The sequence below is a fragment of the Nipponia nippon genome, unplaced genomic scaffold, assembly GCF_047370975.1.
Source record: "Nipponia nippon isolate SJK-2023a ecotype South Korea unplaced genomic scaffold, ASM4737097v1 scaffold_1, whole genome shotgun sequence".
Taxonomy (NCBI): Eukaryota; Metazoa; Chordata; class Aves; order Pelecaniformes; family Threskiornithidae; genus Nipponia; species Nipponia nippon.
The window spans coordinates 34,501,999-34,525,599 of NW_028262290.1; the positions used below are offsets into that span (position 1 = coordinate 34,501,999).

Below are 23,601 nucleotides of genomic sequence, written 5' to 3' on the forward strand. Positions count from 1 at the left end.
GCACAAAATATCATATGTAAATTGTGGAATTGTGATGAAGCTATCAAACATATAGGAAGAGGTGTAATTTCTACTTGGTTCATATTGTTCATGTGCACAGTACAAGAGGGTCACTTCCAAACACAAACTTGAAAGATTATTGCCTTGTTAGCTGTCATAGATTACTGTGTCCATTGGCCCACCCTAGAAATACTACCAGGTTTGTCCAAAACATGTAAAACAATCTAGTTCAGTGCCCATATGTATTAGTTTTCTACAATAAATACATACACTTACAAATGAATTAACTGAATACTCCAAATATTGAGATTATTTAACTACAAATACTAACTTACTGCCCAAATGATTTTGTAAATTATTTCACCTTCTTTCGCATCATTGTTGCATCACTTTTCTGTGTATCATTAGACAATGTCTCAAGTTTCAGAATGGGTACAATACCTGGATATCCACATGCCTTTTTATAGCATTTTCATATTCTTTATGATAAAAAGTATGAACAAAATGTTATTACTATGATACATTTTGTATGAAATAAAAAGAAACAGGTGAAAAACTTCCTATACATTTTAATTTTAAGAAAGCTTACCCAATTGACTGAATGCCATTTCTGTAAGACTTGATAAAGTAATTTTTCCTTCCTTGCCTAGTGACATCAACCCAACCACCTTCATTGTCTAGGATGCCATAATGTATGGCAGCTTTACAAATACTGGATTGCTGAAAAACAGAGAAGGAAAATCAGTTCCATGTCAGACAAAGCCACTATTTCACTTTGTAATTTATTTGTGAAAAAATCAGGTTTTAATTAGAATGTGTCATTAAAAACTTCATAGATAGTCTATTAAGTTTGATGTGGTCTATGTAGGTATTATTTCAAATGAAGAAAACACCGCTTTGCCTTACTCAGAGATAAACTATACTTACTTACAGTGTACTTGTTCACAGTAGCTGTTATTTCCTATACTGTTTTTCAGTTCTACAGAGTAAAATATATATTTTCAGCTAACATTAAGTTTACACAAGTAGGCCTGCCTTACTGAAACAATTTATATGAATATACCCACAAATTGCTGTATTTCTCCTTAAGTCGCACCTTCACTTTTTTTCACCCAAATTTATTTACACCCAAATATGTGGACACAAAAATTCTACTTCTGTGCATGTATAAGAAGTATGAAGTACATTCAGACAGTACAGGCAGAACAGCAGATGCAAACTTAGATCGTCTGATGCTATCTTAAACATTTGGTGTAGGCTTTTATTTTTGGTGAATATTGATTTCTTCAAAATCCATTCTTAATATGATTTTAACTAGTATTCCAACAGAAAAGACATTTCATTAAACAATCTACTGATACAAAATCTAATTTAAAAACGTTTACCATTTCATAATGTACACTTCCAATAACTTTGGCTTTGCTATCCAAACAGCCAGCAGGACATTCATATCTAAGGAAATAAAATACAACTTGGTCTTAAATCCTGGGATTACAAAAAGGGAAAATGTTCCAGCTCACATACAAATATAGCTTTTTATAATAATCTCAGAATGACAACTGTAAAATTTACCATACCTATTGCAAGTTGTTCCTTTGCACTGATCTCTTAGCCTTACTTCACATGAAACAATCTGAGCTAAAACAAGCAAAAAGCAATTTCACTGCAATGAATTTGATACTACAGAATTAAAATTTGTTGACCACTTGCAAATCAGGTAAATTCCTTACACATTTGCTGTGTGCTTATTACTTCATTTTTCTCACTGTCATCACTGCCTGTGGAGCCTGAAGGTGAATGAGTTCTTGGCCGGCTTTGCGCTGCTGCATCTTGGGCTTTGGATCGCTGCCGTTCAATTTCATTGGTTTCCTCTTCTGGTTCATGGGGAGAATAAGGCCTTTCTGAGTCCTCTGTTTCAGAAAACGGGCAAAAAATAATCTCTCAGGCAAAAAAGTTCAGTGTTTGTGGAATGTAAATCCCTTACCATGTTTTGGTAACCTGGCTTTGTTCTCACAAAATGGTGGATGAATACAAGCAAGAAAGCAAGGAAAACTTTCCACTGTTTCATAAGCTGAAGACCTCAAGCTTAATAATACATCTCAAGTATCTTTCTGATGCTGACAAAAGGTAGAATTTTTCTAGCACAGGCAGGCAGCACAACTGAGGTTTTAAAGTGCTCTTAACACTCCTGTTTTAGTATCTTGTTTATGCCATCCAAAAACCAATAGAACAAAGGTAATATTTCTCTTGCACATGGGAGAGGTTTTAGCAAGTTCATAGATAACTTGTAATTAAAGACGACAATTTCATAAAAACATACACCTGAAAATGAGGCCCTTCTATTCACACATAATGAAAATAATTTTGAAATACTCATCACTGAATATATATTTCTTATTTAAGCAAGAACCATAAGGAAGGTATTTGGGCACACTGGTGAAACATTTATGGTCAATATGAATAGATGAATAACTTTCAAAAGTTACTAACAAAAACAATTACTTGTACACAGAGTAAACCAAAAAGAAATAGCAGCTGCATAATAGGCTGTGTTTCAATGCTATAAAATATGAACAGGATTATGAAAATTCTAAGAAGTTAATAATCACCCTAGCTGACATTTTGTTTAATTACTAACGTCTTCATTTTGTTCTTGATTTTTCTTATGGCAATGCACATGGCTATGTCACTGAGAGAACATGTTTCCCTATAAACAAATCACTGCATAGACTTCCACTATAATTACAAGAAGGCATACAAATAGCACACAGCGACAGTCTACATCTTTATGTACTAAAAGCCCTCAATCAGCACTTAATCAGGAGTTCAGTACACTCCACTCCCTCTGGTGAGGCTCGGCCTCATGTATCATAAGTACGTGACCTCATTCACCATAGTACAGTAGGCCCCTACCAGGTCTTTGGGCACATGCATAATATATTCTATTCCACTATGTTAAAGCATAATGAGGAAAGAAAGCAAAAGAAAAGTTACATTTCTCTGTCCACTTATACTGTTGAAATAGTACACACCTCTATAACAAAGATTTTCTCTGCAACCTCCTCCAAAACTAGGGGGACATGCGGAACAAGGGCGGCCAGGTTTATAAGGAGCATGACCCCACCAGTTACCCCTTTAAACAAACAAAAAAAAAAAACACCCTAGTAAAACATGCCTTAATGAATGAACATTTTAACATTAAACAGCATTTAATATATGGACAAATAAATGATGAAAAACAGCAAACACTTAGACTATAACATTGTTTTGATATACCCAATGCACAGGAAGTAATTGAAAAGTTCATGAAGAAAAAACTGAAGTACTGCCATAAGCTGCTGTAAGATCTTTTTAGATTGGCATAGCACCACTAGACTAAATTCCTCAATTACATGAGAACAGGCTCCACACTCCTAAATGGAATATTCTATAGAATTTGATCTTAACCATTGGCTTCATGTTACACATTCCTTAAAGTCACAATGGGGAGATACACTAATTTTTCAGACAAATATCACACTACAACAAAGATCTCTGATGTTGTATGCTAAAACACAGACCAGAAAACTGAAGCTCTAGAAAATCACAAGAGTATTTGTGCAAACCTAAGACTGCCTTGGGAACAATACTCTACTTTGTAATAGTACAAAAAATAGAAAACCCAGACTGATTTCCTTTCAGATTATTGCCTGGATTATTATAAAGTATCTTGCACACTCAAGATATTATTGGATTTCAGCCTACTTACTTAGGAGAATAATTGCATACAAGATAGACTGCTTTTGGCCAAATCTGTCCCCAGATGTTCATATTATGACACAAATTAATTGCACAACCGATTCTGCTACTTGTAGCCCAAACAACCTATGGAAAAGGAAAGAGAAAGGCATGTGAAAACCAAAGTTGATTAACATAAAATCAAAACTGTCTCTGAACTTCAATGTATAAAACTCAAATCACAAAAGTAATGTTATATTCCCCTCTGTTATAAATGGGTTGAAGTGACCTAATTACAACTGTCAAAAGGCCATTCGGTTATATCCTTATTAGAAAGAAAAGCTCTAGCTTGATACAAAAGATGTGGCTTTCATTTTATATAAATGGTCTACACATGTATTTGTAAGTGTAGCAAAATATTTACAAAACATGATCTGAAGAACTGAATCTTGGAATTACAATTAATAGATAATCATGAGTTAGAAGTTAGGTTCCTGTGCCCTGGAGTTCTCAGCACAACCTAAGGACCCAGAGGGGTTTAGATTGGTTAGACTGAGAGAATACATATTTGTCAGCAACTAAAGAAGGTAACATAAACAATAAAACTATTCATAAAAAAACTCATACACCGAAAAGACTCAAGTCATGGATTTTAAATGAATATGCTTTCACGTCATTGCAATCTAAAGTGGCTGTGCTCCTTTATTCATCTGTTGAAACCATTTTCATTGCAGATCTCAAACTAATATGAATGACAAAGGCTGGAACGTTCAAATTAGACAAATATGACAGGTGCTAAACTTGTATTAATTCAAGATAAGCCAACTGTGTAGTTCAAAAGGATTTTAGAGTTGAAAGAAATAGGTACTGTGAAGAATTAGTACCACAAAGAACTAAATATAGGTATTGTAGATCTCGCATGTAATGGATAAGTGTCATTACAGGTATTTTTACAGAAATAGTAAATAAGAATATGGAGGTAATTCTGTCTTAAAATTGTGCTAGTAAACAAGCAAAAGAAATGTTTAAAAAGTAATAATTTTTAAGTTTTCTAATATTATATTGAATATTATATGTGGATTTTAGTATAATCTGAGGATCAAGTATTTCCCATTCACTGAAATATGTTCCCTGCTGGAAAAATTCAGGCTAAATATACAGATTTCAGAAGTACCAAATAAACTAGTTCTTATGCAATTTCAAAATCTTGCTGAAGTTAAAGCAACATGTTAAAAACTGTTGTTTGATCTGAGGAATTCACCTAAGAAAAACTTTTTTTTTTTAAATGTGCTTTTTCTTCAGCATATTACAGAAAGGACTACCAGCATACCAGCACAGAGACTGCATTACACAAAGTGCACTGAGCAGTAACACTCAGTACTGGGTTTTGTGAGCTTTTTCCTTAATCCTGTTAAGGAAGTGATTTGTATGACAGCCCTACTCTATGTCACCAATACCCTATGCTTGTAACTATGGAGTCTAATAACAACAAGCCCCTTTTGTGCTTTAGGGCTATGGTATATACTGCAAGATTAATAAATTCTACATGTCATACAACAAAGTAACTGGAGATCTTGACCACTCTTTTCCACAGCCAACAAAAAACAAACCCACCTACATACCTGTGTGTAATGTGTACAAACAGGACCAGAGCATTTGTAAGGACAATATGGGTTGCATTCATGAGGATAGGGATATGTGAAATCTCTCACTTCATCATACCATGCTTGGACATGAAATGTTGGAGGTCTGTACCTATGAAAGCCAGTAGCAGTCTATTAGATCATTCAAAAGTTGTGGCTTCTATCATTCTACTTTAAACAAATTTTGTTAGACTTAATAAAACAAACATACAGTATAAAACAGTATCTTAAACTACCTTCCCCAGTGTGCCCCCAAATTCTGCCCAATTGATGGAAGAAGGCTTGCAGGCCCATGCTCCCATAGACAGGTTTCAGCCCACGACTCTGCAGATCTCTCCAGTTCTGTGTCCCACGTCTGAAATTTGAAAGAAAAGAAAGGGACATCTTCTTCAAAATACTTGGTTGGTATCTCTTATTTAAAAAAGAAAAAAAAGAGGATTGTCCATTTTTAAAGCTTCTGTTACCAGGGCAGACAACTGAAGAAAAAAGCGGGACTTGACAATTGTATGCCCCATTTGTGTTACGTAAGGAAAAAAAGAAGTTTTCACCAAGAGAAAAAAAAGTTTTAATCCCTGCACAGCATTCTCTTTAAAAGCATGTGCAGCCATGCTGCAGTGACTAAAAGACAAATATGAAACTGAAAGGCTTAGTTCAACTTTCCAAGCTAAATTAAGTGCATTTTCTGTCTTGTGAGATTTCTATTTAGTAATAGGCACTTTTCTTAGCCAAAAGGGTATTATCCAACACACTTTCAACATAAGGCTTTATTTCATCTAAACCAATAGTTTATTTGAAATGAAAGAGCTTTTCTCTCCCTTTTCTATAATCAGCTTTTGTTGAAATAATACACAGTGCAAACACAAAATATGAAAACTAGAGTAAGGTTGTCATTCATGGGTTTTATGGCTAGGCTGGCAAAAAAGGAAGCATTCACATTGGTAAGAGGCATGCTTAGGACAAATTAAAGAAAAAGATTATAAATTATTGTTTATCACAATTGTTTATGGTTACTTTTTATTCTTTAAGGGACATGGAAGAATAGGCTTGCAGCTGAAAGGCAAACGCAAGTTTCTTTCTTTCACAAGCATACTAAAACCTACTCTTCTTGAAAGAAATTACACCATACTCTGTATACATAGTTTTTACTGCAGTAAGCTGGGGTTTGCTCAAAGTGGTCCTTCTTGTATAAAGTATCCATACTGTTGCTTGACTTTTAAAATCTCCTGATAGTTGCAGTAGTAGTTTCCAGATATCTGACTCTCTGATACCAATGCTCAGGTTCGGAAACTGAATATTTCCAGGAAGGAAACACATTTCTTGATAGAAGCTCAATTATTTCATCGTAAGTTCAAACTAAGTTTCTTAGAGTGAGACTGTGTTATCTAAATGACAGTAATTCAGTATTTCCAAATGCAAATTCCCATGCAGACACTGGAGATCATGTCTACAAATTTTTGGCACAAATTAAAGGTAAAAAACTCCTTAACACAGCCAAAGAAAACAGAAATATAACAGACAAATTCCATGTGCTAGAATGTATTTTTCTATTGATTTTGACATTGAGTTTTCACCTTATTAATCATATTACTCATTAAAAACAAATATCTCCTTGGTTATGCAAGACCATGATTATGTAAAGACTTTAATATCACCCAGTTTAATCCTAGAATATCTGTTCTTAGTTCTCTTATTCAGAAGTCTCTAATGCATTGAATTCCATTTTGTCTGTTATTATTAATATTATCAGCAAATAAGAAATGCACAGGGTACATTTTAACTCCCAAAATGCAACATTTATTTTGACAGAATTACTCTAACGGTATAATAATGACAGAATAAAGCTTTTAACCCACATATGGATACAAAACCCACTGACTTTAGGAAACAGTAGGAATTTTCTATTCACCCTACTGGGCCTATATTTCAATGTCATAAGCCATAAAATTCTTTAATCTTCATAAGAAAATATTCTACTCTTAAATAAGAAAGTTTTATATGATAGTTTGTACAAATCTTTTCCTCTTCCCTTTCCTTGTCACACCGTCATAAATAGTTCTTCCTATTGTACCCATTGTAAAAAACAAAGATTAACACACTTCTTCCACATACCTATTTTTTTCTTAGAAATTGTGGTACAATTGCTTCATCATTCTACAACGGAATCACGAGACTATAACATTTTAAAACAAATTCCACAATATATAGTCTTGTAAAGCATCCCTCTACATTTTGAACTCTGAAAACAGCAGTCACGATTAAAGGAATTGTACTGTTGTTGTGGGTTTTCTTCCTCCATGCAAGTTTCAAAATATTTTATGCAGCTATTTGAACTGAAATAGTGATTTTTTTGGAAGATCAGAGCTAGGTAGTCAATAGTAGCTGCTTGAATCATTTCCTCAAGCTTGTGAAGTAGTTATCTTTAACAAAAATTTCTTTTAGAGACTGATGATAGCTCTGCATGACAGAGCCATCCAGACTTCTGCAAGAATAGCCTTTTGATGAAAAAGTTAAATTCATTGCTAATCCTCCTGACAGATGAACATACACACACCAAGGTACTGTTGAGATTGGATACTGTCTTCAAAAAAGTTCCACCTTTAACTGTTTCTCTGCCTTCATCCAAGTATAAAATATTGTCTTCACTCCTCCCTGCTTGCCTAGCCAGAGACAGGCACACTTCTAAGCCACAACCTTAGCTGCAGCCGAGAAATAATCTTCATGGCTGAGCACGTGGGATGCAGCGAAGGTCTTTGCAGGAAGCACAGCACAGGAGACAACATCAGTAATGAGGAGCTTGGGGTGCTTGGATATTTCGCTCATTGCACAGTCATTACTGACTCCAGAAAAGGTTGGTATATGAGCTAGAGAGCCATCTCCACTCTCCCCAAGAATTGGTTTATGTGTGCGAGATTATCTCAGAGAGGAATCGGCACAATTAATGAAGGGCAAGAGGTCATAGCTTAAGGCTCATGATGAGGTAATCGCCTTATTTCTTTTCATGTTAGAGCTTAAATCTGTCCCACTGGTACCTTCCAGGGGTTTTATTTACTACTGTTTATGCTGAAGTGAGCCTCATCATAGTGCACTCTCCTTGAAGCAGCTTCATTTATGTTTCTTCTCTGGAGTCCTCTAAGACAGTGATAACATCAGCATTCCTTGGTCACTGCCCTTCCATGTCAATCATAATGGCAGGTCTAATGACAGAAACTCCACAGAGTCATCAGTTCATGACATACGTGAGAGGGATGGAAGGGAATAAAGTAACAGAGGCGTGAGAACTGAGCTAATCACAATTTTTGGCAGTTTTCATTGAAAACAAATAATTAGAAGATTAAAAACAAACTTTGTTTCAATTGAAATTTTTCAATTTTCCTTTCTGTAATCAAAAATTAAAAAGTATTCTAACTAGCATTAACAAACTAGACAATTGTTGTTTATTAGTGTGTCAAAGAAATAAGAAATCTTTAAAACGTACTAAGAAAGTCATTATTTAGCCTAATGAGATGCATTGTTTTAATTAGCATGGTAAATTTTTATATAAAAATATCTTTGCATCATTTATTCAGTTATCAGCTGTTCTCTAAAAACAGCTTTAGCAATCTAATCTTTATAACACTGGATAAAGAATATGATTTTTAAAACCTGAGTAATTCTTATTTCAGTACCTTTGTAAAATGTCTGTGATACTGTCTCATGGGAACTGTCTCATAAACCAGAATTTAAATACAAGCATAAAAAGACAGGTATCTTTTTATCAAAAATACACCATAAAATTTCACAGCATACATTTCATACACTCAATTTTGATTTAAGCTTAATCACTAAAATGTTGATTAAAAGTAGTGAATAAAAAGTTTTATGATAAAAATAATCAGAAATCTAACAGTAAATAGTTGCTGCTGTGTAAGGATTGAATTCATTGCCTAACCCAAATGCACAGTAGGCTGATCAATCAACAGATAATCCCAACTTCAAAATCTTATAAGATATCTGTAATGAATCAGATGTCAAAAAACCTGCATATATATTTTGGGTTTGCAGCAAATGACGCCACATGTCTTGTTTTTCTCCGCGATGCATGTACCATACAATAAAGTCACTCCAGAACAGTCAGCTGTTCAGGAAATTCTCTGTGTGTGCCACAGAAGAAAGGACTCATTCATTTGTTTCTCAGCCTTTAACACCTAAATCCCTTATTTCTAAAGCCATATACAAAAACTACCTGGCATGGGTATCGTGCACACATAGCTAGCAGAGTTTATTGTCAGAAAACGCGGCCTATTATCTTGCCAGCCAATGTTTAGTTTGAGTCAGGGTTTTTTTTGGATGAGAAGGAGGTCATGAAGAAATATCAACCTACAGTACAACTTAACATTGTTTCTTCTTCATCAAGACTATGTTTGAGTTCAAATGTGCTCAAATATACAATGACTATTGTTGTTAATGGAGCCAGTTATTTCAAAGCTACTTCAGGTATCTCGGTGCCAAACTGCAGTCCACAGAATGGAGGTACATGAAGTAGATTACCAAGATATAGGTTAATTTATTCTTCATTTTAATTATTTAAGTATTGTTTTGGGGTGTGATGCGGTAAATCTCAAAGCCATTACATATTCAGATGTAAAAAAACTGTGAAGTGTAAATCACATATAGGAAACAATCTCTTTAATTGCAGTATTCATCATCCAACTGTCTCATTTTCTCATCAAAACCACTGCTTCCCGAAATGTCTGTAACAGAAGTTAGAATTAAAATAAAACCTCTCCTTAATTACAGCAAACCTATGAAATATTCTGGAAGAAATGACCCAATGTCCCCGTTCCAAAGAATTTCCTAGAGATCCAACTGACTTTCTTGATTGCCAGAGACTTTCAAAAGAAAATTAAAAAGGGGATAAAACACCAATAACCTCCTAAAGTCAGTAAAAAAAGGTAGAAGGGATTAGAAATCCGTTACTTGGGTCTCCAACCCCTTCCAAGACAGAAGCACTACAACACAACTCCAAATCACAGTGTAGAAATGAAAAAGTTTTTCTCAATCTCCAGGATCACTCTAATGATTTTTAATAAAAAAAGGGGAAACTGATATCCTAATTTCTGATACAATTCTTGAGAAGATTTTATCTTAAATTTATATCTGACTACTCCAGTGATGCAAAAATTTTACACAGGTGTTAATAACATTATGAACAGGTATGGAATTTCTCAAAACAAAGTAAAAACTTGTAAAAGAAATCTGACAGACTGGAATTCCATATCACAGCTGATACAGAGTAAATTAGCTTAAAGGTATTTTTAAAGGTGATTTCTACAGTTACACGTAGTTGGAACTTAAACAATTCAAAAGGTTTTCTACTGTTTTGCCAACATGGCTAATCATGGCTTCAGAGATTGGATCAAGAACAGGAAGAAGTTGTTTTGCATCAGTGATGCCACCTTCAGTTTTGTCCTTCTCTTCCAGTATTTAAAATAGGGGATCCAAATTTCCTTCCTAAATTAATTACTCTGACTGAAGTTACATGAAGAAAAACTGAGCATGTTAATTCTAAGGACTAGAAGACTCTTAATTTTAAAGTATTTTCATACCAATCCAGCCAGATTAGCTCTAAATATAATGCATTCTATCATATTTGTTCTGTGTTTGCTCACATAGCAGACTAAATGAAACAAACATGTAAAATAAACTATATAAGTACATAAAACCTATCTCCTTACTGGAATAGGAGTTTTATTCTTGTGCTCTTAATAGCATTCCCTTGTTTCACTTACATGATGGCAAGCTTTTAGCTTCAAACAATGAAAGCACCTCCATATACAAAGAAAGATATATGCATATGTTTTCATGTTTCGTTTCATAAAATTCAAAAGGCTGTTGTTCTCCTAGTGTTCCCTTCCTCCCTAAAGCAGTGAAGAAAAAAGATAAAGGCAGGAAAGCAAATATATAATGAAAGGTTTCCAAAAACACATAGAAAGGTCCATTCAGAGCAAGTTACACAACGAAGAACTTCAAATAAATATCGAACTAATTAGTGCATCTTTACAATGCCAAGGAGCTTGGCATTTTCAAAAAAGCCAGAATGAAAATGGAAGAACATGAAGAGCCACAGCAACATAGGTATTTTACATCCTACCAGAAGTATGCATTTCTCATGCTTTAACCACACTGTCATTAGTGATATTAAAATCTGGCTTCTGAAATATAAACTGAGCTGACATAGTTCTGATGCTTTAAACTTAATTCAGAAAGTTCTTCCACAACATTCAGCAGCAGCTGGTATTTTACAGATTTAAACTAAGGACACTTCTAAAACAACTCTTTGAAACAACTGGTACAGAAAAAGTTTAAAAGAAATCTCTGCATAGCTATAGGCAAGGATCCTTTTGCTTGACGAAGGATGAATAAACCCTTCAAACACAATTACTTAAAAAAACAGAAGTTGTTTCATAAAAAGGGTGACCATGGTCTTTTGAAATGTGCGTGTGTGTGGCACCTGATTCCTCATCCGCTAGCTCCCTTATTCATGCTCCCACGACCAGGTTTCAATGAATTTGCACTATCAGATTTCTTTGGTAAATACAGGGTACTGATGGGAGCACAAGAAGATGGAAGTGCAACTAGGAAGCTGATTCCCAGGTCTGACAAGCTTTTTGACCAGCAATTGTTTGTTATTACACGCAAGATGATTCAACCTGTTTATCAAGAAAAAGTATTGCTCACATTGTCGGAAAACTACATGTGGTCTACGTTTTGGATAAGGGATCATCATCAGGGTTGGCTTTCTACATTGAAATAGAAAGACAGGTAGACACCAAACATATCGCTAACTGCTCAGGAACACAAACCTACTTGAAGCTATTCCTTTTGTTTCACAGAACTCTGTTAGACTAGCAATAAATGTAAAAGGAGTTGCCAGTGTGTCTTGAATTGAAAAATGTCCTTCTACTTTCCAAATATTTCTTCCATTTTTTACTTCCAAGAGAAGATCACTCAGTGATGCTAATTATAAAGACCAAAAGATGTTACCTACCAATGGGAAGATGCAGTGCTGCTGCAGAGATTGGGAGAAACTAGAGGCTTTTTGCCCTCTCGTCCATCAGTAGTCACAATGTCAAAGTGGCCGTAGCTACCAAGTTATGCACCTCTCTTTCCCTCCCTGTCACGTAGATCAAGTTCACGCCTGCACCCAGCCTGAGAAATGCACTTCTCTGCTTTAGACATAAGAGGACAAGACAAGTGCAAATCAATACATACTCAAGTCTAAGAAAATGGTACCATTTTGTGCTCCACAATCTCTTCAGTGCCATAGTTTTTTCCCTGATACTATTGAATACAGGGTTATCATGACAAATACAGCCTTCTGGCTCATAAACTACATTTTCCCAGAGTAAAATTTTCAAGATGGCCTTTGGTTCAGTCTTTTCTAACTTTCTGCATACTTAAATAATTGTGCACCAAAACTCCAGGAAATAATGAATGATCACACTTTGAAATGTGAAATTTCAGTCTGGGAAAACTTGATCCCATTATCTTACTTCTTTTCTATATTATACTTAGGCATTGAATCCTTCCTAATTTCAGCTTTCACAGATAACTATTTGTATCCAACAAATTGACTTCTCTACAACTGCAGTCCTGCAGACTTTGACTTTATCAACTTTTACAAGTCACGTACATGGCTTTTACAAGTAATGTACCAGTTTTACAGGTTTATGGACCTGGCTTCAACTAGAAAGATATTAATCTCTTGTATTCCAGTCTGTGTCTGATGTTTCATCTCTTTGAAATTTTTCTTAGATTTTTGTTCACATCTGCTTTAAGGATGGACTATGTAATTTAAAAAATACTATTTTAATTCAGCTACAGATGATGGTTATCACCACAAGTCTATGTTTGCTCTGCAAGCATACAGGTATACATTTCTTGATTCACAACTAATTTAGACACCTGGTACATTAAATGGTCCTAACTGCCAAAGGGTTTTGGGTACTGTTATGCTGATAGCTGACGGCTGGAGTGTTGAGTGCACACATACTCCTGAAGACTGCAGCAACAAGTGACTTTAGACATCTAGGTTCTTATGAAGATGAAGGATGATGTTCCTCCCTCCTCCATTATTGCCTACTGGACTAGTTCCAAGTGCTGGACAGATTCATTAATCGAGACCTTCCTCTATAGAAACAAATCATGTTTTTATTATTCTAATGCCTTTTTGGTTGGTTGGTTGTTTTGGCTTTTGTTTTTTGGGATTTTTTTTTTGTGGCATTCACAAGAGCATGTTTGTGCTTTGTTGAACAAAATGAAAAACTTAAATATCTGGCAGAGATTGCTGAGTGGTAGGGTAGTGATGCTGATCGTAATTTTAGAGATGCTCATTGTTCTTCTATTTTTGACATAAAAATTTCCAAATTCAGAAGGAGAGGACCAAAAAACAACAAAACAGGCATAGGTAATATTGAGTTTGCTGATACTTAAGATCAACATCCTGCAAGGCGGACCTCCTCAAGCAAGTGTTATCCAATATTTACTGAAGATATTCTCTTAGCTTTTAAGCTTGCCAAATGTACTCTTTGTAAAACACCTAGGTCATGCAGACATGACTAAGTTCTCAAGTAATACCCTCTCTATGATAACAATCTTTTCTTCTGATGAAACATGCACATTCAGAACAGAAGATCCAGATGCTGAAAACCAGCTTCTTAGCCATTCAAGCAGACATATCTTTCTCTGTACAAAGTTACCAGCATAACCACTTCCCTTTTACTCTTTTATCCTCCTGTGTGACAGAAATGGTCTACATTAACATTTTAGGTACCATTGCTGTGAGGCGTGTTCCTCCCATGGTATAATTCATCCACACACAAAAATCCTTCATTCAAGACTCAGTGCTGCTCTAGGCTTAAATTTCATTATCTACTCTGAAGAGTCTACCACTGACAAGATGGCATGGTCTAAAGCTTAAATGCTTCTGCTATCCAAAACAGTATAGCCACACAGTAAAACTGCTATTTCAAACTTATATTTGAGCCACTATGTATAGCAGGAGTGTTGCTTAAACTTCCAGCCCCTGCAAGCATCTATTTCACAGTAAGAGAAGAAAAGATTTAGCTCTACATGCTTCAGCCTTACAGTCTCAGTAGGCTTGTATACTTTATCTAGTGTCTTCCTGTTTCAGCTTTGGAAAACAACTTGCATATCATCCGAGTATCGTGATTATTTATGCTATTTCTGCTGCACTTCTTCAAGTTCTCACAGATCTACTATCTCAAACATTCCCTTTCATGAAGCCAGCAGTCAGGAAGCAACGCTGATCTTTTAGACTGGGTTGCAATAGCACCATGACTGAACTCAAATTGGATTAGGTTTGTTGGTTGTTTTTTGTTTTTTTTTTAATTTAGATCAGGAATGTGCTTTTGAAATTAAAGTCCTGATCAGTCCCGCTTACTGTGCATCACAGAGTGCTCTTGGAGTACAAACTGGATCCTTTCCAGATAAAATGCCAGGAGTTGTGCTCCAGGAGTGCATCTAACACTTTGTGGTTGTTCATGGGTTCATGTCCACACAGATTAGACCTAGTTCAAAATAAAAAAAATCCTGAAATGCAGGCAGCCTGATTTTCAGGTCCTCAGCACCAATTCTTTTGCTCTACAAATCTGCTCCTATTACACCACAACACTTGCCAACACAGGCATTGCCTTCACCAGTATTTCGTTAAAACCTAGTGGACCATCAAAGACATTCACACAGAAATGGCACTATCAGTGTTTCACAAATGTTCCACATATGCTAGACTAGCTGAGGCTAGAACTCAGGTGGCAGATTAAACTGAATGGTAGCAGCAGTTACCGACTCCAGCTGCCGGCTCTTCTTCTACCCCAGAAGGTTACAAGTTTTGCAGCAGGGATTTTGCATGCAATATGGATCTTCTGAATGCTGCTGGTTTACAACATATCACATTAAAATAAACCACAACCAACACCAGTTTAACTTTACGGACTGGACTACAAATTGTGGTATTTAACCTCTGTCAACATGGGGTCCAAGTACCGTGTAGGCTGCAACCAATGTTCTGCTTATAGAGGAGCTGATGTTTCAGTGAGCATACCGCAGCTTAAATTACAATTCATCAACAGCCAAACTAATCACATGGGGTGGGACTAACCTCCCCTGAATTTAAACAGCCTCAAAGCAGATACCTACATCTGAGCTAATTATCTAAATTACCTTTGCAGTTACATAGACAAATAAGCATCTATAGAAGGAGATAATTTTAGCTACCCACCTTTAATTGAGATAAACTGTGCGTTGGAAATTCTCATTTTTCTCTACTAATTATAAAGAAGACTGGCTCAAATGCAAAGATCTACACCACAGACCTCAAAAGCTTGGTGAGATGTCTTGTGCGAGTGTTAAATCAAAAGAATACATTCTCACCCAAGGCAGACCAGTCAGCATAAGTGAGTCCACCAATTATACCAACTGGTACTGCAACAGAACTGGCAAGCCCGGCAGCTCAAAAAATGTTTTCCATTAAAATACAAAGAATACAGTGATAACATTTTAATTGGAGAGATTTTCATATATGTAGGAAGGCAGAAAAAATCATATGGAATGGGACTATATGGAAAGAAAAAAAGAGCTAAAATTTAAGCTCAGTAAAGATGGAAAAGTAAGTACAGTGGGCACCACTGAAAGTAAACATTTACCATGGCATAGTATAAATACCTCATTGCTGTATACATTCTAAATATAGGGAGAGAGTGGTAAAGTAAATACCACTGTACAGTATGGGTATTTATTTATTTTTTAATAGAATCCACTGTATTCTTTAATGATACTGAGAAGGAAAAAAGGAAAGATGAAACATAGAATGAGAAATGCCATGAGCAAATAAGCCAGAAATACAGTTAAGAACTAGAAATGAGCTGCATGGCACCAGCACAGAATGACAGAAAGGTAGAGCTGAAAATGACTTCAAGAGACTGATCATGACTGTAGTCTATCCAGCCTCTTCCACCGAGCCAGAATCAAATATATGTGTATTATCCGCGTTTTTAAAATTAAAACTAATAACAGTAGTTTCAGAATATTTACTGTCATTTTCTTCTGGAGTTTTATGACTGTAAGAGTAAAGAAGATTTCCTTGGTAGGCAACCTAAACCTCCTGCCCTGCAATGCTAGCTGATGTTTTACTGCTAAGAAAAAAGAAATCACTCTCTTTCCTGTAACAACCTTTGTTTATTTCCCAGATTAAACAAATTCAGCTGCTTCATTCCTTCGATCTTCCTCATAAATCACATATTCTGTGTCCCATTAATCTCTTTAATTCTCTCTAGAACAGCTAGACCATTCTTAAGAAATGACCAAACCTGGACATTGCATTTCAGACAAGGTCTCACCCGTTTCACACAGAGAAGTCTCCTTTCAAAGACTGCTGCCTTATATTATTTTTTAACTCAGTGCAACTCCTGCATCTTTTTATTGCAGTGTTACCTCTACATTTTATTCCTTGTATTTTACCTGTTTGATTTCTTCCTTATTCCATACCTTGCAGTTAAATTTCATCATGTTGATTCCAGGCCATTACTTCCACTTGCGAAGTTCTTCTAATTTTGATCACATTCTCTAAAACAAGCCCAACCTGGGCCCATGTTAATGTATTCTGCAGTTTTCAAGAGTATTCTTTGCTTACACAAGTCATAACCTAAGTGCTTAACCAAAAAGGGATGGGCTCCAACAGCCTCAGCCCCTTCGGTCTTCTGCCAGTTAACAGGGATCTTCCGTCAATTTTCACTTGCAAAAATGTCGGGGTGGAAAGTGTCAAAAACTTTCCAGAGTCAAAAATATGACACCTACAACTTCCCTCTGATACACTATGCTGGTTAAATACTGGGTCAAAAGAAAAGTAAAATAGATTGGTTTGACATGATCTCTTCTTGAACAGACACTGGCAGTTTTAATCAGCTTGGCTTCCATTTACGCTTAGGTGAGGCATCTTCACCTGTACCAAGGTTGCTGAAGGAAGTCCATGGAAACCAATGATAATTAGCACATCTGAAAAGTCAATAACTTGCACACAACTCAGACGCTTACCTTCAGTCACTTGAATTTGAAAAAAAAATGTGGCCTCCGTACTAGCCCGAGGTCCCTTACAGTTTGCAGCAGAGTGACCACAAAAACTCAGGAGTACTTAAACACCAGACAACTCTCCTTGAAAACACAAAACAAGCCATAGTAACCAGTACTGATATATCCTTTAAGCACAAAGAAAGAGGATAGTTAAAGTTGTTAAACTTTCCACTACCAAGAAAGTTAGGCATCCATTTTCTGTTGGAGGACTACTGCCTGTCTAGAAATGAAATGGTAAGGACCTGACATGCTACCATGTGGTAGACTGGAGTTTATAGAGCTTTAAACTGGGCAGAGATCCCTGAATAGACCTTGAGGTTTCAGGTACTCTTTTGGAAAAGAGTAAAAAGCAGGAAAACTGTGGCTTTTGCCTGGAAACAGGAAAGTGGTATGAGGCCAAAAATATTGTTCCCGAACACTGAATAAATTGCACCAATATTTAGAAGTATCTCCCTATTAGCGTTTCATGTGTTTGAGCTTTTGGTGTTCAAAAAGTAAAACCAGGAATAGGAACCAGCAGACATGACTAATCACATTTAATTTTGTGTGTACTCTAAGCATGTTAAAAAAACCTTGCTGGAATATTCAGCTTTCCAAGGTGTTCTGAAACAGTGCGTTTACTTTGCTACTTTTTAAAAGCAGTGCATAAAGACTTTCTATTAGAACATGACTAAAAATCATCTATTCACTTCTATATTCTGACACGAATGGAAGAAAAGCAACAGTGTGAAAGCTGATCTTGATTTCTGCATTTTGTCCATTGTCAAAGTATGAATTACACACATTCATTACAAATAGTATTCATAAATATTTATCGTTAATTACAAATTGACTAGAGCATGGGTCCTTACCTCAAATCCTAGTCGTGATTACCACAATAAACTAGCTGTAACTGATTGCTTTCATACAGCAGTTTTAGAGATGCTGCAGAATTTCCTGGACTTTGAACAGGAATTAGCTGCAGTATCTCAAATATGTGTCACAGTGACTGTTTGCTTTTAAAAGATGACCACTGTGATTTGACATAGGCGAATTGAACTTACTGCCAGAGAGCACCCGTTGATCATATGTGACTTGGCACTACTGTTAGAAATATGTTTAAATAAAATCTAAAAAAAGAGTTGGAAAATGTACTAAAGGAGTTCCTGACCATTTGGGGATCCAACAGGGAATTCAGGACAAATATATTGTGATATGTATCAGGCAGCCAAAATTCTGGATTTAATGAGTAAAAAAGACTCATTTTAAGAAACTGTTATCTTCCTTCATAATAAAGTAAAAATTGTCCTTCTCTATATGTACAGAAGACAGTCTTAATGAATCATGCTTTTCTAACTATGATAGTGACCCTACTTATGCCAAATCTAAGGTTGAGGGCTATATTTAAAGGTAACAGGATAAATTCATATCTAGCATTTCAATGAAAGTATGTTAAGAAATAAATATTTTTTTCTCAATTAAAAAAAAAATCTTAAGTTAAAGAAGATTCCCAGGCAGATATCATGAAGATGAAAGGTTACATGAAGTTCCTTTGATAAATCTCACTGATTCTTTTAGTGTTCAGTTCGTATTTTGTATTTAAGCTCCGATTCTGCTACTACTGATTAATTTTTAATAATCTTCTCGATATGGGGGATGAAGAAGTTCTCTGACAGCAAAATAAAAGATGAACAGTATCTGTCCTGTGTTGTTAATTATTTTATTTTGGGAAGGCTCCCTTCAACTTTGAGACAGTGAGCCTTTCTGCTACTTTCCACTTTCAGTTTCTTTACTTGGACTTGCTTAGTTGTTGTTGGCATTACATCAATAAAAGTCATACCGTGGACTTATCCACTTGCTTTCTTGGCCACTTCACATTGCACAATCCTTTGCTAAAACTGCCAGAGAGAAAAAGAGGATAAGTCAACGTCACTGCGTTCTTTGATGCAGTGTCAGTAGCCTTTGAGCACAGGCAAAGGAGCTGAAGCACTTCCACCAACCTTTGAAGTGAAGCAGAAAAGTGGAAAACCAGAGGGAAAGCAGGCAGATTCACTCTGAAAAGAACTGCTCTGTTCTTGGCACCCAAAGTGCTCTCCAGCCACTTAAGGGATTCCACAAACCAAATTCCTCTGCTTGAAAGGAATGGGAATTGTTTTTAATCAAGCAACCCTGAAGAGTTTTGGCAAAATGGACAAGATACACTAAACAGAGCCATGAAAAAGTTTTGTCAGAAAGGTTTAGGGAATTTAACAGGGCACTTCTGTTCAGCACAGAAAAATTCACCAAAATGTCTAAGTCCACTATGTTTCCTTTGTTTCCTTTATGTTTCCTAATGCTGTTTCAATTCTCCTAAGTATACTACAGACAAAAATATCTGAGCTGGGAGGTGAAGACACACAGAGAGAGAGAGAGAGAAACTGCTACATCCAGACTTATGCGGATCACAGGATCTAAAAGCATCACAAAATAGCCAAAAATTTATTTCAATCCCTATCCAGTCACAATGATGACATGAACAACGTTTTACTATTATCCATGCAAGAACTCTATCATATGACCTAAAGCCCAGTGATCTGTATTTAAATACAGTAGGAATTTGCCTGAGGAAAAATTAAGAAAAATCTAAATGAAAAATATTTACAGTCATTCTTAATTTTAATCTTCTGAAGTCTTCATGAAGTTACTGAAATGGCGAGGCAAACCTTCAAGCCTCCCAAAATATAAGGCCTCACAGAAGTTACGAGTCAGTCATGGTTTTGAAAGGAATTATATGGTATCAGGACTTTCAACATATCACTGTCAAGGTTTCAAACTAAGACCTTCAGAGGTATTATACCAATACAAAGTAAGAATAACTATATTTCTTTTTTTTTTTCCCCTGTGAACAAAATATGGATCCGATACTGCTGGCAGATACACATTCATAATTGTCCCTAAGAACCATGCAGCTATACCAAATAAATTAATCTAATCTGAACTTTTAAAAAAGTACCTCTAGAAGATTGTATTTTCTTCACAAAGTTTGCAAAATAAAACTTTATAGAAGCAAGGTACGGGCTTTGCAATGACATTCCTGCATTTATCATCAGGATCTGGCCGAAAGACAACTAAAAATAATTAAAGAAGTAAAGACTTCCTTGCCCTAGAAGACATTGATGTTCTCCAATTACAGTAATTACAAAATGCAGTGTGTGGCTAGGTGCCACGAAATACCAGGTTGAAATGCATTGCTATCTATCAAGCTGGGAACCTAAACACTTTCCAGTATAGCAAAAGCACATGCACTGAATGAGGATCTCACATGAGCTATTTTACTTATTCGTTTGGGAAAATATTAATGAAATCAAGGAATGAATACTAAAAGAATGGTTTAAAATAGAATGCATTATAAATTCATTAATCAAAATTGCTTTTATAAATTTTATTCTTGGTGGGTCCTTTTATTTTGCAGAGTACAACTGTTTGGAATATAAAGGAAGTAACAACTTCCACTATCCAAATAATAATGACTATTTTTAAAGTGTCGACCATGATAACCATGAAAAAAAAATCTCAGTTTTCATTAAAATGTTTATATTTATTAAGGTGCAATGTTGCCAATGAAATTATCAGGGAAAAAAAGTTTTTGCAAATGCAGTCCATGATACACAAATAATGCTTACCAAAAACAGATCAAGAGGTTAGGAAGTTGTAGGGTTATGGTGCCTAAAACAAGTTTTTCAAGTTTTATTAACACTTTACAATCTAGTAAGAATTTATTAATAATTCAATAAAACCCCTTTCTAACTGAATAATGTATAATAAGGCCTTCCACATACATCCAGTCTGAACAACTAACCAATGTACTGATTTCCTGATTTGGTCACAGTCTCTTTGTATGATACTTATTTAAGGGTGGGATTGATGGCAGTAGAGTGCATAAGGTTGCCTAAAGTCAATCCACCAAATAACAATTTTAACCACAGAAAGAATGCATTGCCTTATATATTCCAAGATTATTACATATATTGACAAGCACATGACAAAGCACAATGGTTCCCATTTTTGTCTTAAAAGCTAGGTCTTTGCCAAGGGAGGCTGGGCAGGCACAAACAGCTCCAGCACACTAGAGGAACAGGCAGGGACAGCAGAGCAGCCGCAGAGCAGCCTCAGAGCAGCACAGCCACAACAGCACACTGCTCTGGTCCGACTGACTACTGCCAACAGCAGTTGGCTTCTGTTTTCAGTACTAGCCCAGATCTCTCTTCCATACAGATGTACCCTAAGTGCATACATAGTGTGAAGGCCATGCTGGCGTCAATGGCTCAGGGTGGGAAATGGTGAAAGCATCGTATTTTATACAATGCTCTGATAAGCATTGTTTGGGTATTTTGGAAGGGCAGCAGGGAAACATCATCCGTCTCTGCTCTCTTTCCAGTGCTGTTAAATTCTAGTGTATGCCAAAAGAAAATGTTCCTTACTCCTTCCTTTACTAGGAAACAATTGTGTACAGCATATGGCAGGATAAACAGATATACAGCATGCATCTGCCATACATTTTCATAACAAACTGTTCATCATAACCTCAAGGAAGATTTTTTTTTTTCCATTAAAGTCATAATGTTGACAACTCAAAAACTCTCTCAACATTGAAGGAAGAGGTCTAGGAAAGAATGATCTAACATGCAGTCATAAGGTCACATAAGGCCACTGCAGAGGAGTTAGCTGAATTTGTTGGACTGCTGTTCCCTACAGAGGGGCTTACACAGGTTCTCACGCCAGAATCCTTCTATATAGAGAAAGAGACAGAAGGCAAGTCGGAGGATCCGTATCAGACTTAAGATACATTAGATGAAACTGAAAATATTAACTGTATCAAATTGCCAGGACCAGACAATATCCTTCAAGAATCTGGAAGAACTTGATCATGAAACTTCTGAATTACTGTGTGGTATACAACCTCTCTTAAAATGGCCTCATTACCACAGTAACAGAAAAACAGCATGTGGGTGTTAATATTTTAAAAAGCTTCCAGTAGATCCTTAAAAACTGACTTCCATTGGGATGATTTCATAGGGCAAGTTAAAAACATATTAAATATGAGGATAATATGAATTCCTCCCAAATATATTAGACTTTGAAGGTGTCAACAACATGCGGAAAAGGGTTAAGTGCAGTTAAGCTTTCTACGAAGGTCCTAAATTATTTAAAAATTAATAAATGAATAAAATTAAGCTATCATGAGATAAAAAAAGTGACAAAAGACAGAAAACAGATTTAAGAATACAAAATCATTTTTAAAATTCCCTGCAAGATGTGTCCATGGTCCTCTGCTGTATACCTTCTTCAGAATAGCCCAAGAAAAGGGAATGCAAGATGATATTAACTACTTAAGGTAGTTAAAAACAAGATAGGAAACTAAAAGATAGAGATAGGAGACTCACTAATACTAACTGATTGGAAGATAAAATGATAGATAGCATTCAATGTGAACACATGCAAAATAATGAGGACACTGCTGGAGATTACAGCCAACTATACATACACTGTAGTGTAGTAAATGACCTCTTAGTACGTTGGAAAGATCTTGAAGCCATTGTGAATAGCTCTATGAAAATGTCGGCTTTAGTTTAGTCACAGTCAAAAAGTAAAAGAATGTTAGAAATTATTAGGAAGCCAAAAAAAGAAAAAAAATACAACTATATCAATTTGCAGTATGCCGTAACTATCAACAGTTTGGTTTGTTCCCTTTGAATTAAAAGGAAAACAGTAGAACCACAGCAGATGCAGAAGGAAAACAAAATGGAATAGCTTTTCAGATAGAACAGTTTTCAATTAAGAGAAGTAGGACTCTTCAGCTGAAAAAGATGTGACCACTGAGGAAATTATTATTTCTCACAATAAAAAAAAAGCCCAAGGCATCAAAAAAAAGAATAGGTTTAAAGCAAAAAAAGTACTTTTTCGCAGAGTGCATAATTAAATTTATAGAGCTCTGCAATTTGATGCCATGGATTCAAAGACTATAAATGGACCCTGAAGTGTTGAGATTCATAAAAGAAAATTCCACCTAAGACTATTGGACAGAAAAAGTACAACAGCAGATTTAGGAAGTCCCTAAGCTGCTGTTTGCTGGAAGCTGGGGGGTTTCACTGCAGAA

At 35.7% G+C, this 23,601-nt stretch overlaps 1 protein-coding gene across 7 annotated transcripts in view; it reads right to left on the reverse strand.

Annotated features, from left to right (window-relative positions):
• Positions 1–23,601, reverse strand: part of CRISPLD1 (cysteine rich secretory protein LCCL domain containing 1) — a 42,936-nt gene that overhangs the window by 13,882 nt on the left and 5,453 nt on the right. For 5 of the 7 annotated variants that reach the window (XM_087751262.1, XM_087751257.1, XM_087751279.1 and 2 more), the window contains 8 exons: positions 5,597–5,715; positions 5,340–5,472; positions 3,749–3,864; positions 3,033–3,133; positions 1,731–1,910; positions 1,578–1,638; positions 1,386–1,452; positions 590–720 (listed from right to left, as the gene is read on the reverse strand). In XM_087751262.1, the coding sequence (XP_087607388.1) occupies positions 590–720; positions 1,386–1,452; positions 1,578–1,638; positions 1,731–1,910; positions 3,033–3,133; positions 3,749–3,864; positions 5,340–5,472; positions 5,597–5,715 (908 nt within the window). Of the gene's footprint in view, positions 1–589; positions 721–1,385; positions 1,453–1,577; positions 1,639–1,730; positions 1,911–3,032; positions 3,134–3,748; positions 3,865–5,339; positions 5,473–5,596; positions 5,716–23,601 lie in introns of those variants that run through there. The other 2 variants (XM_087751289.1, XM_087751297.1) reach the window with 2 other exon arrangements.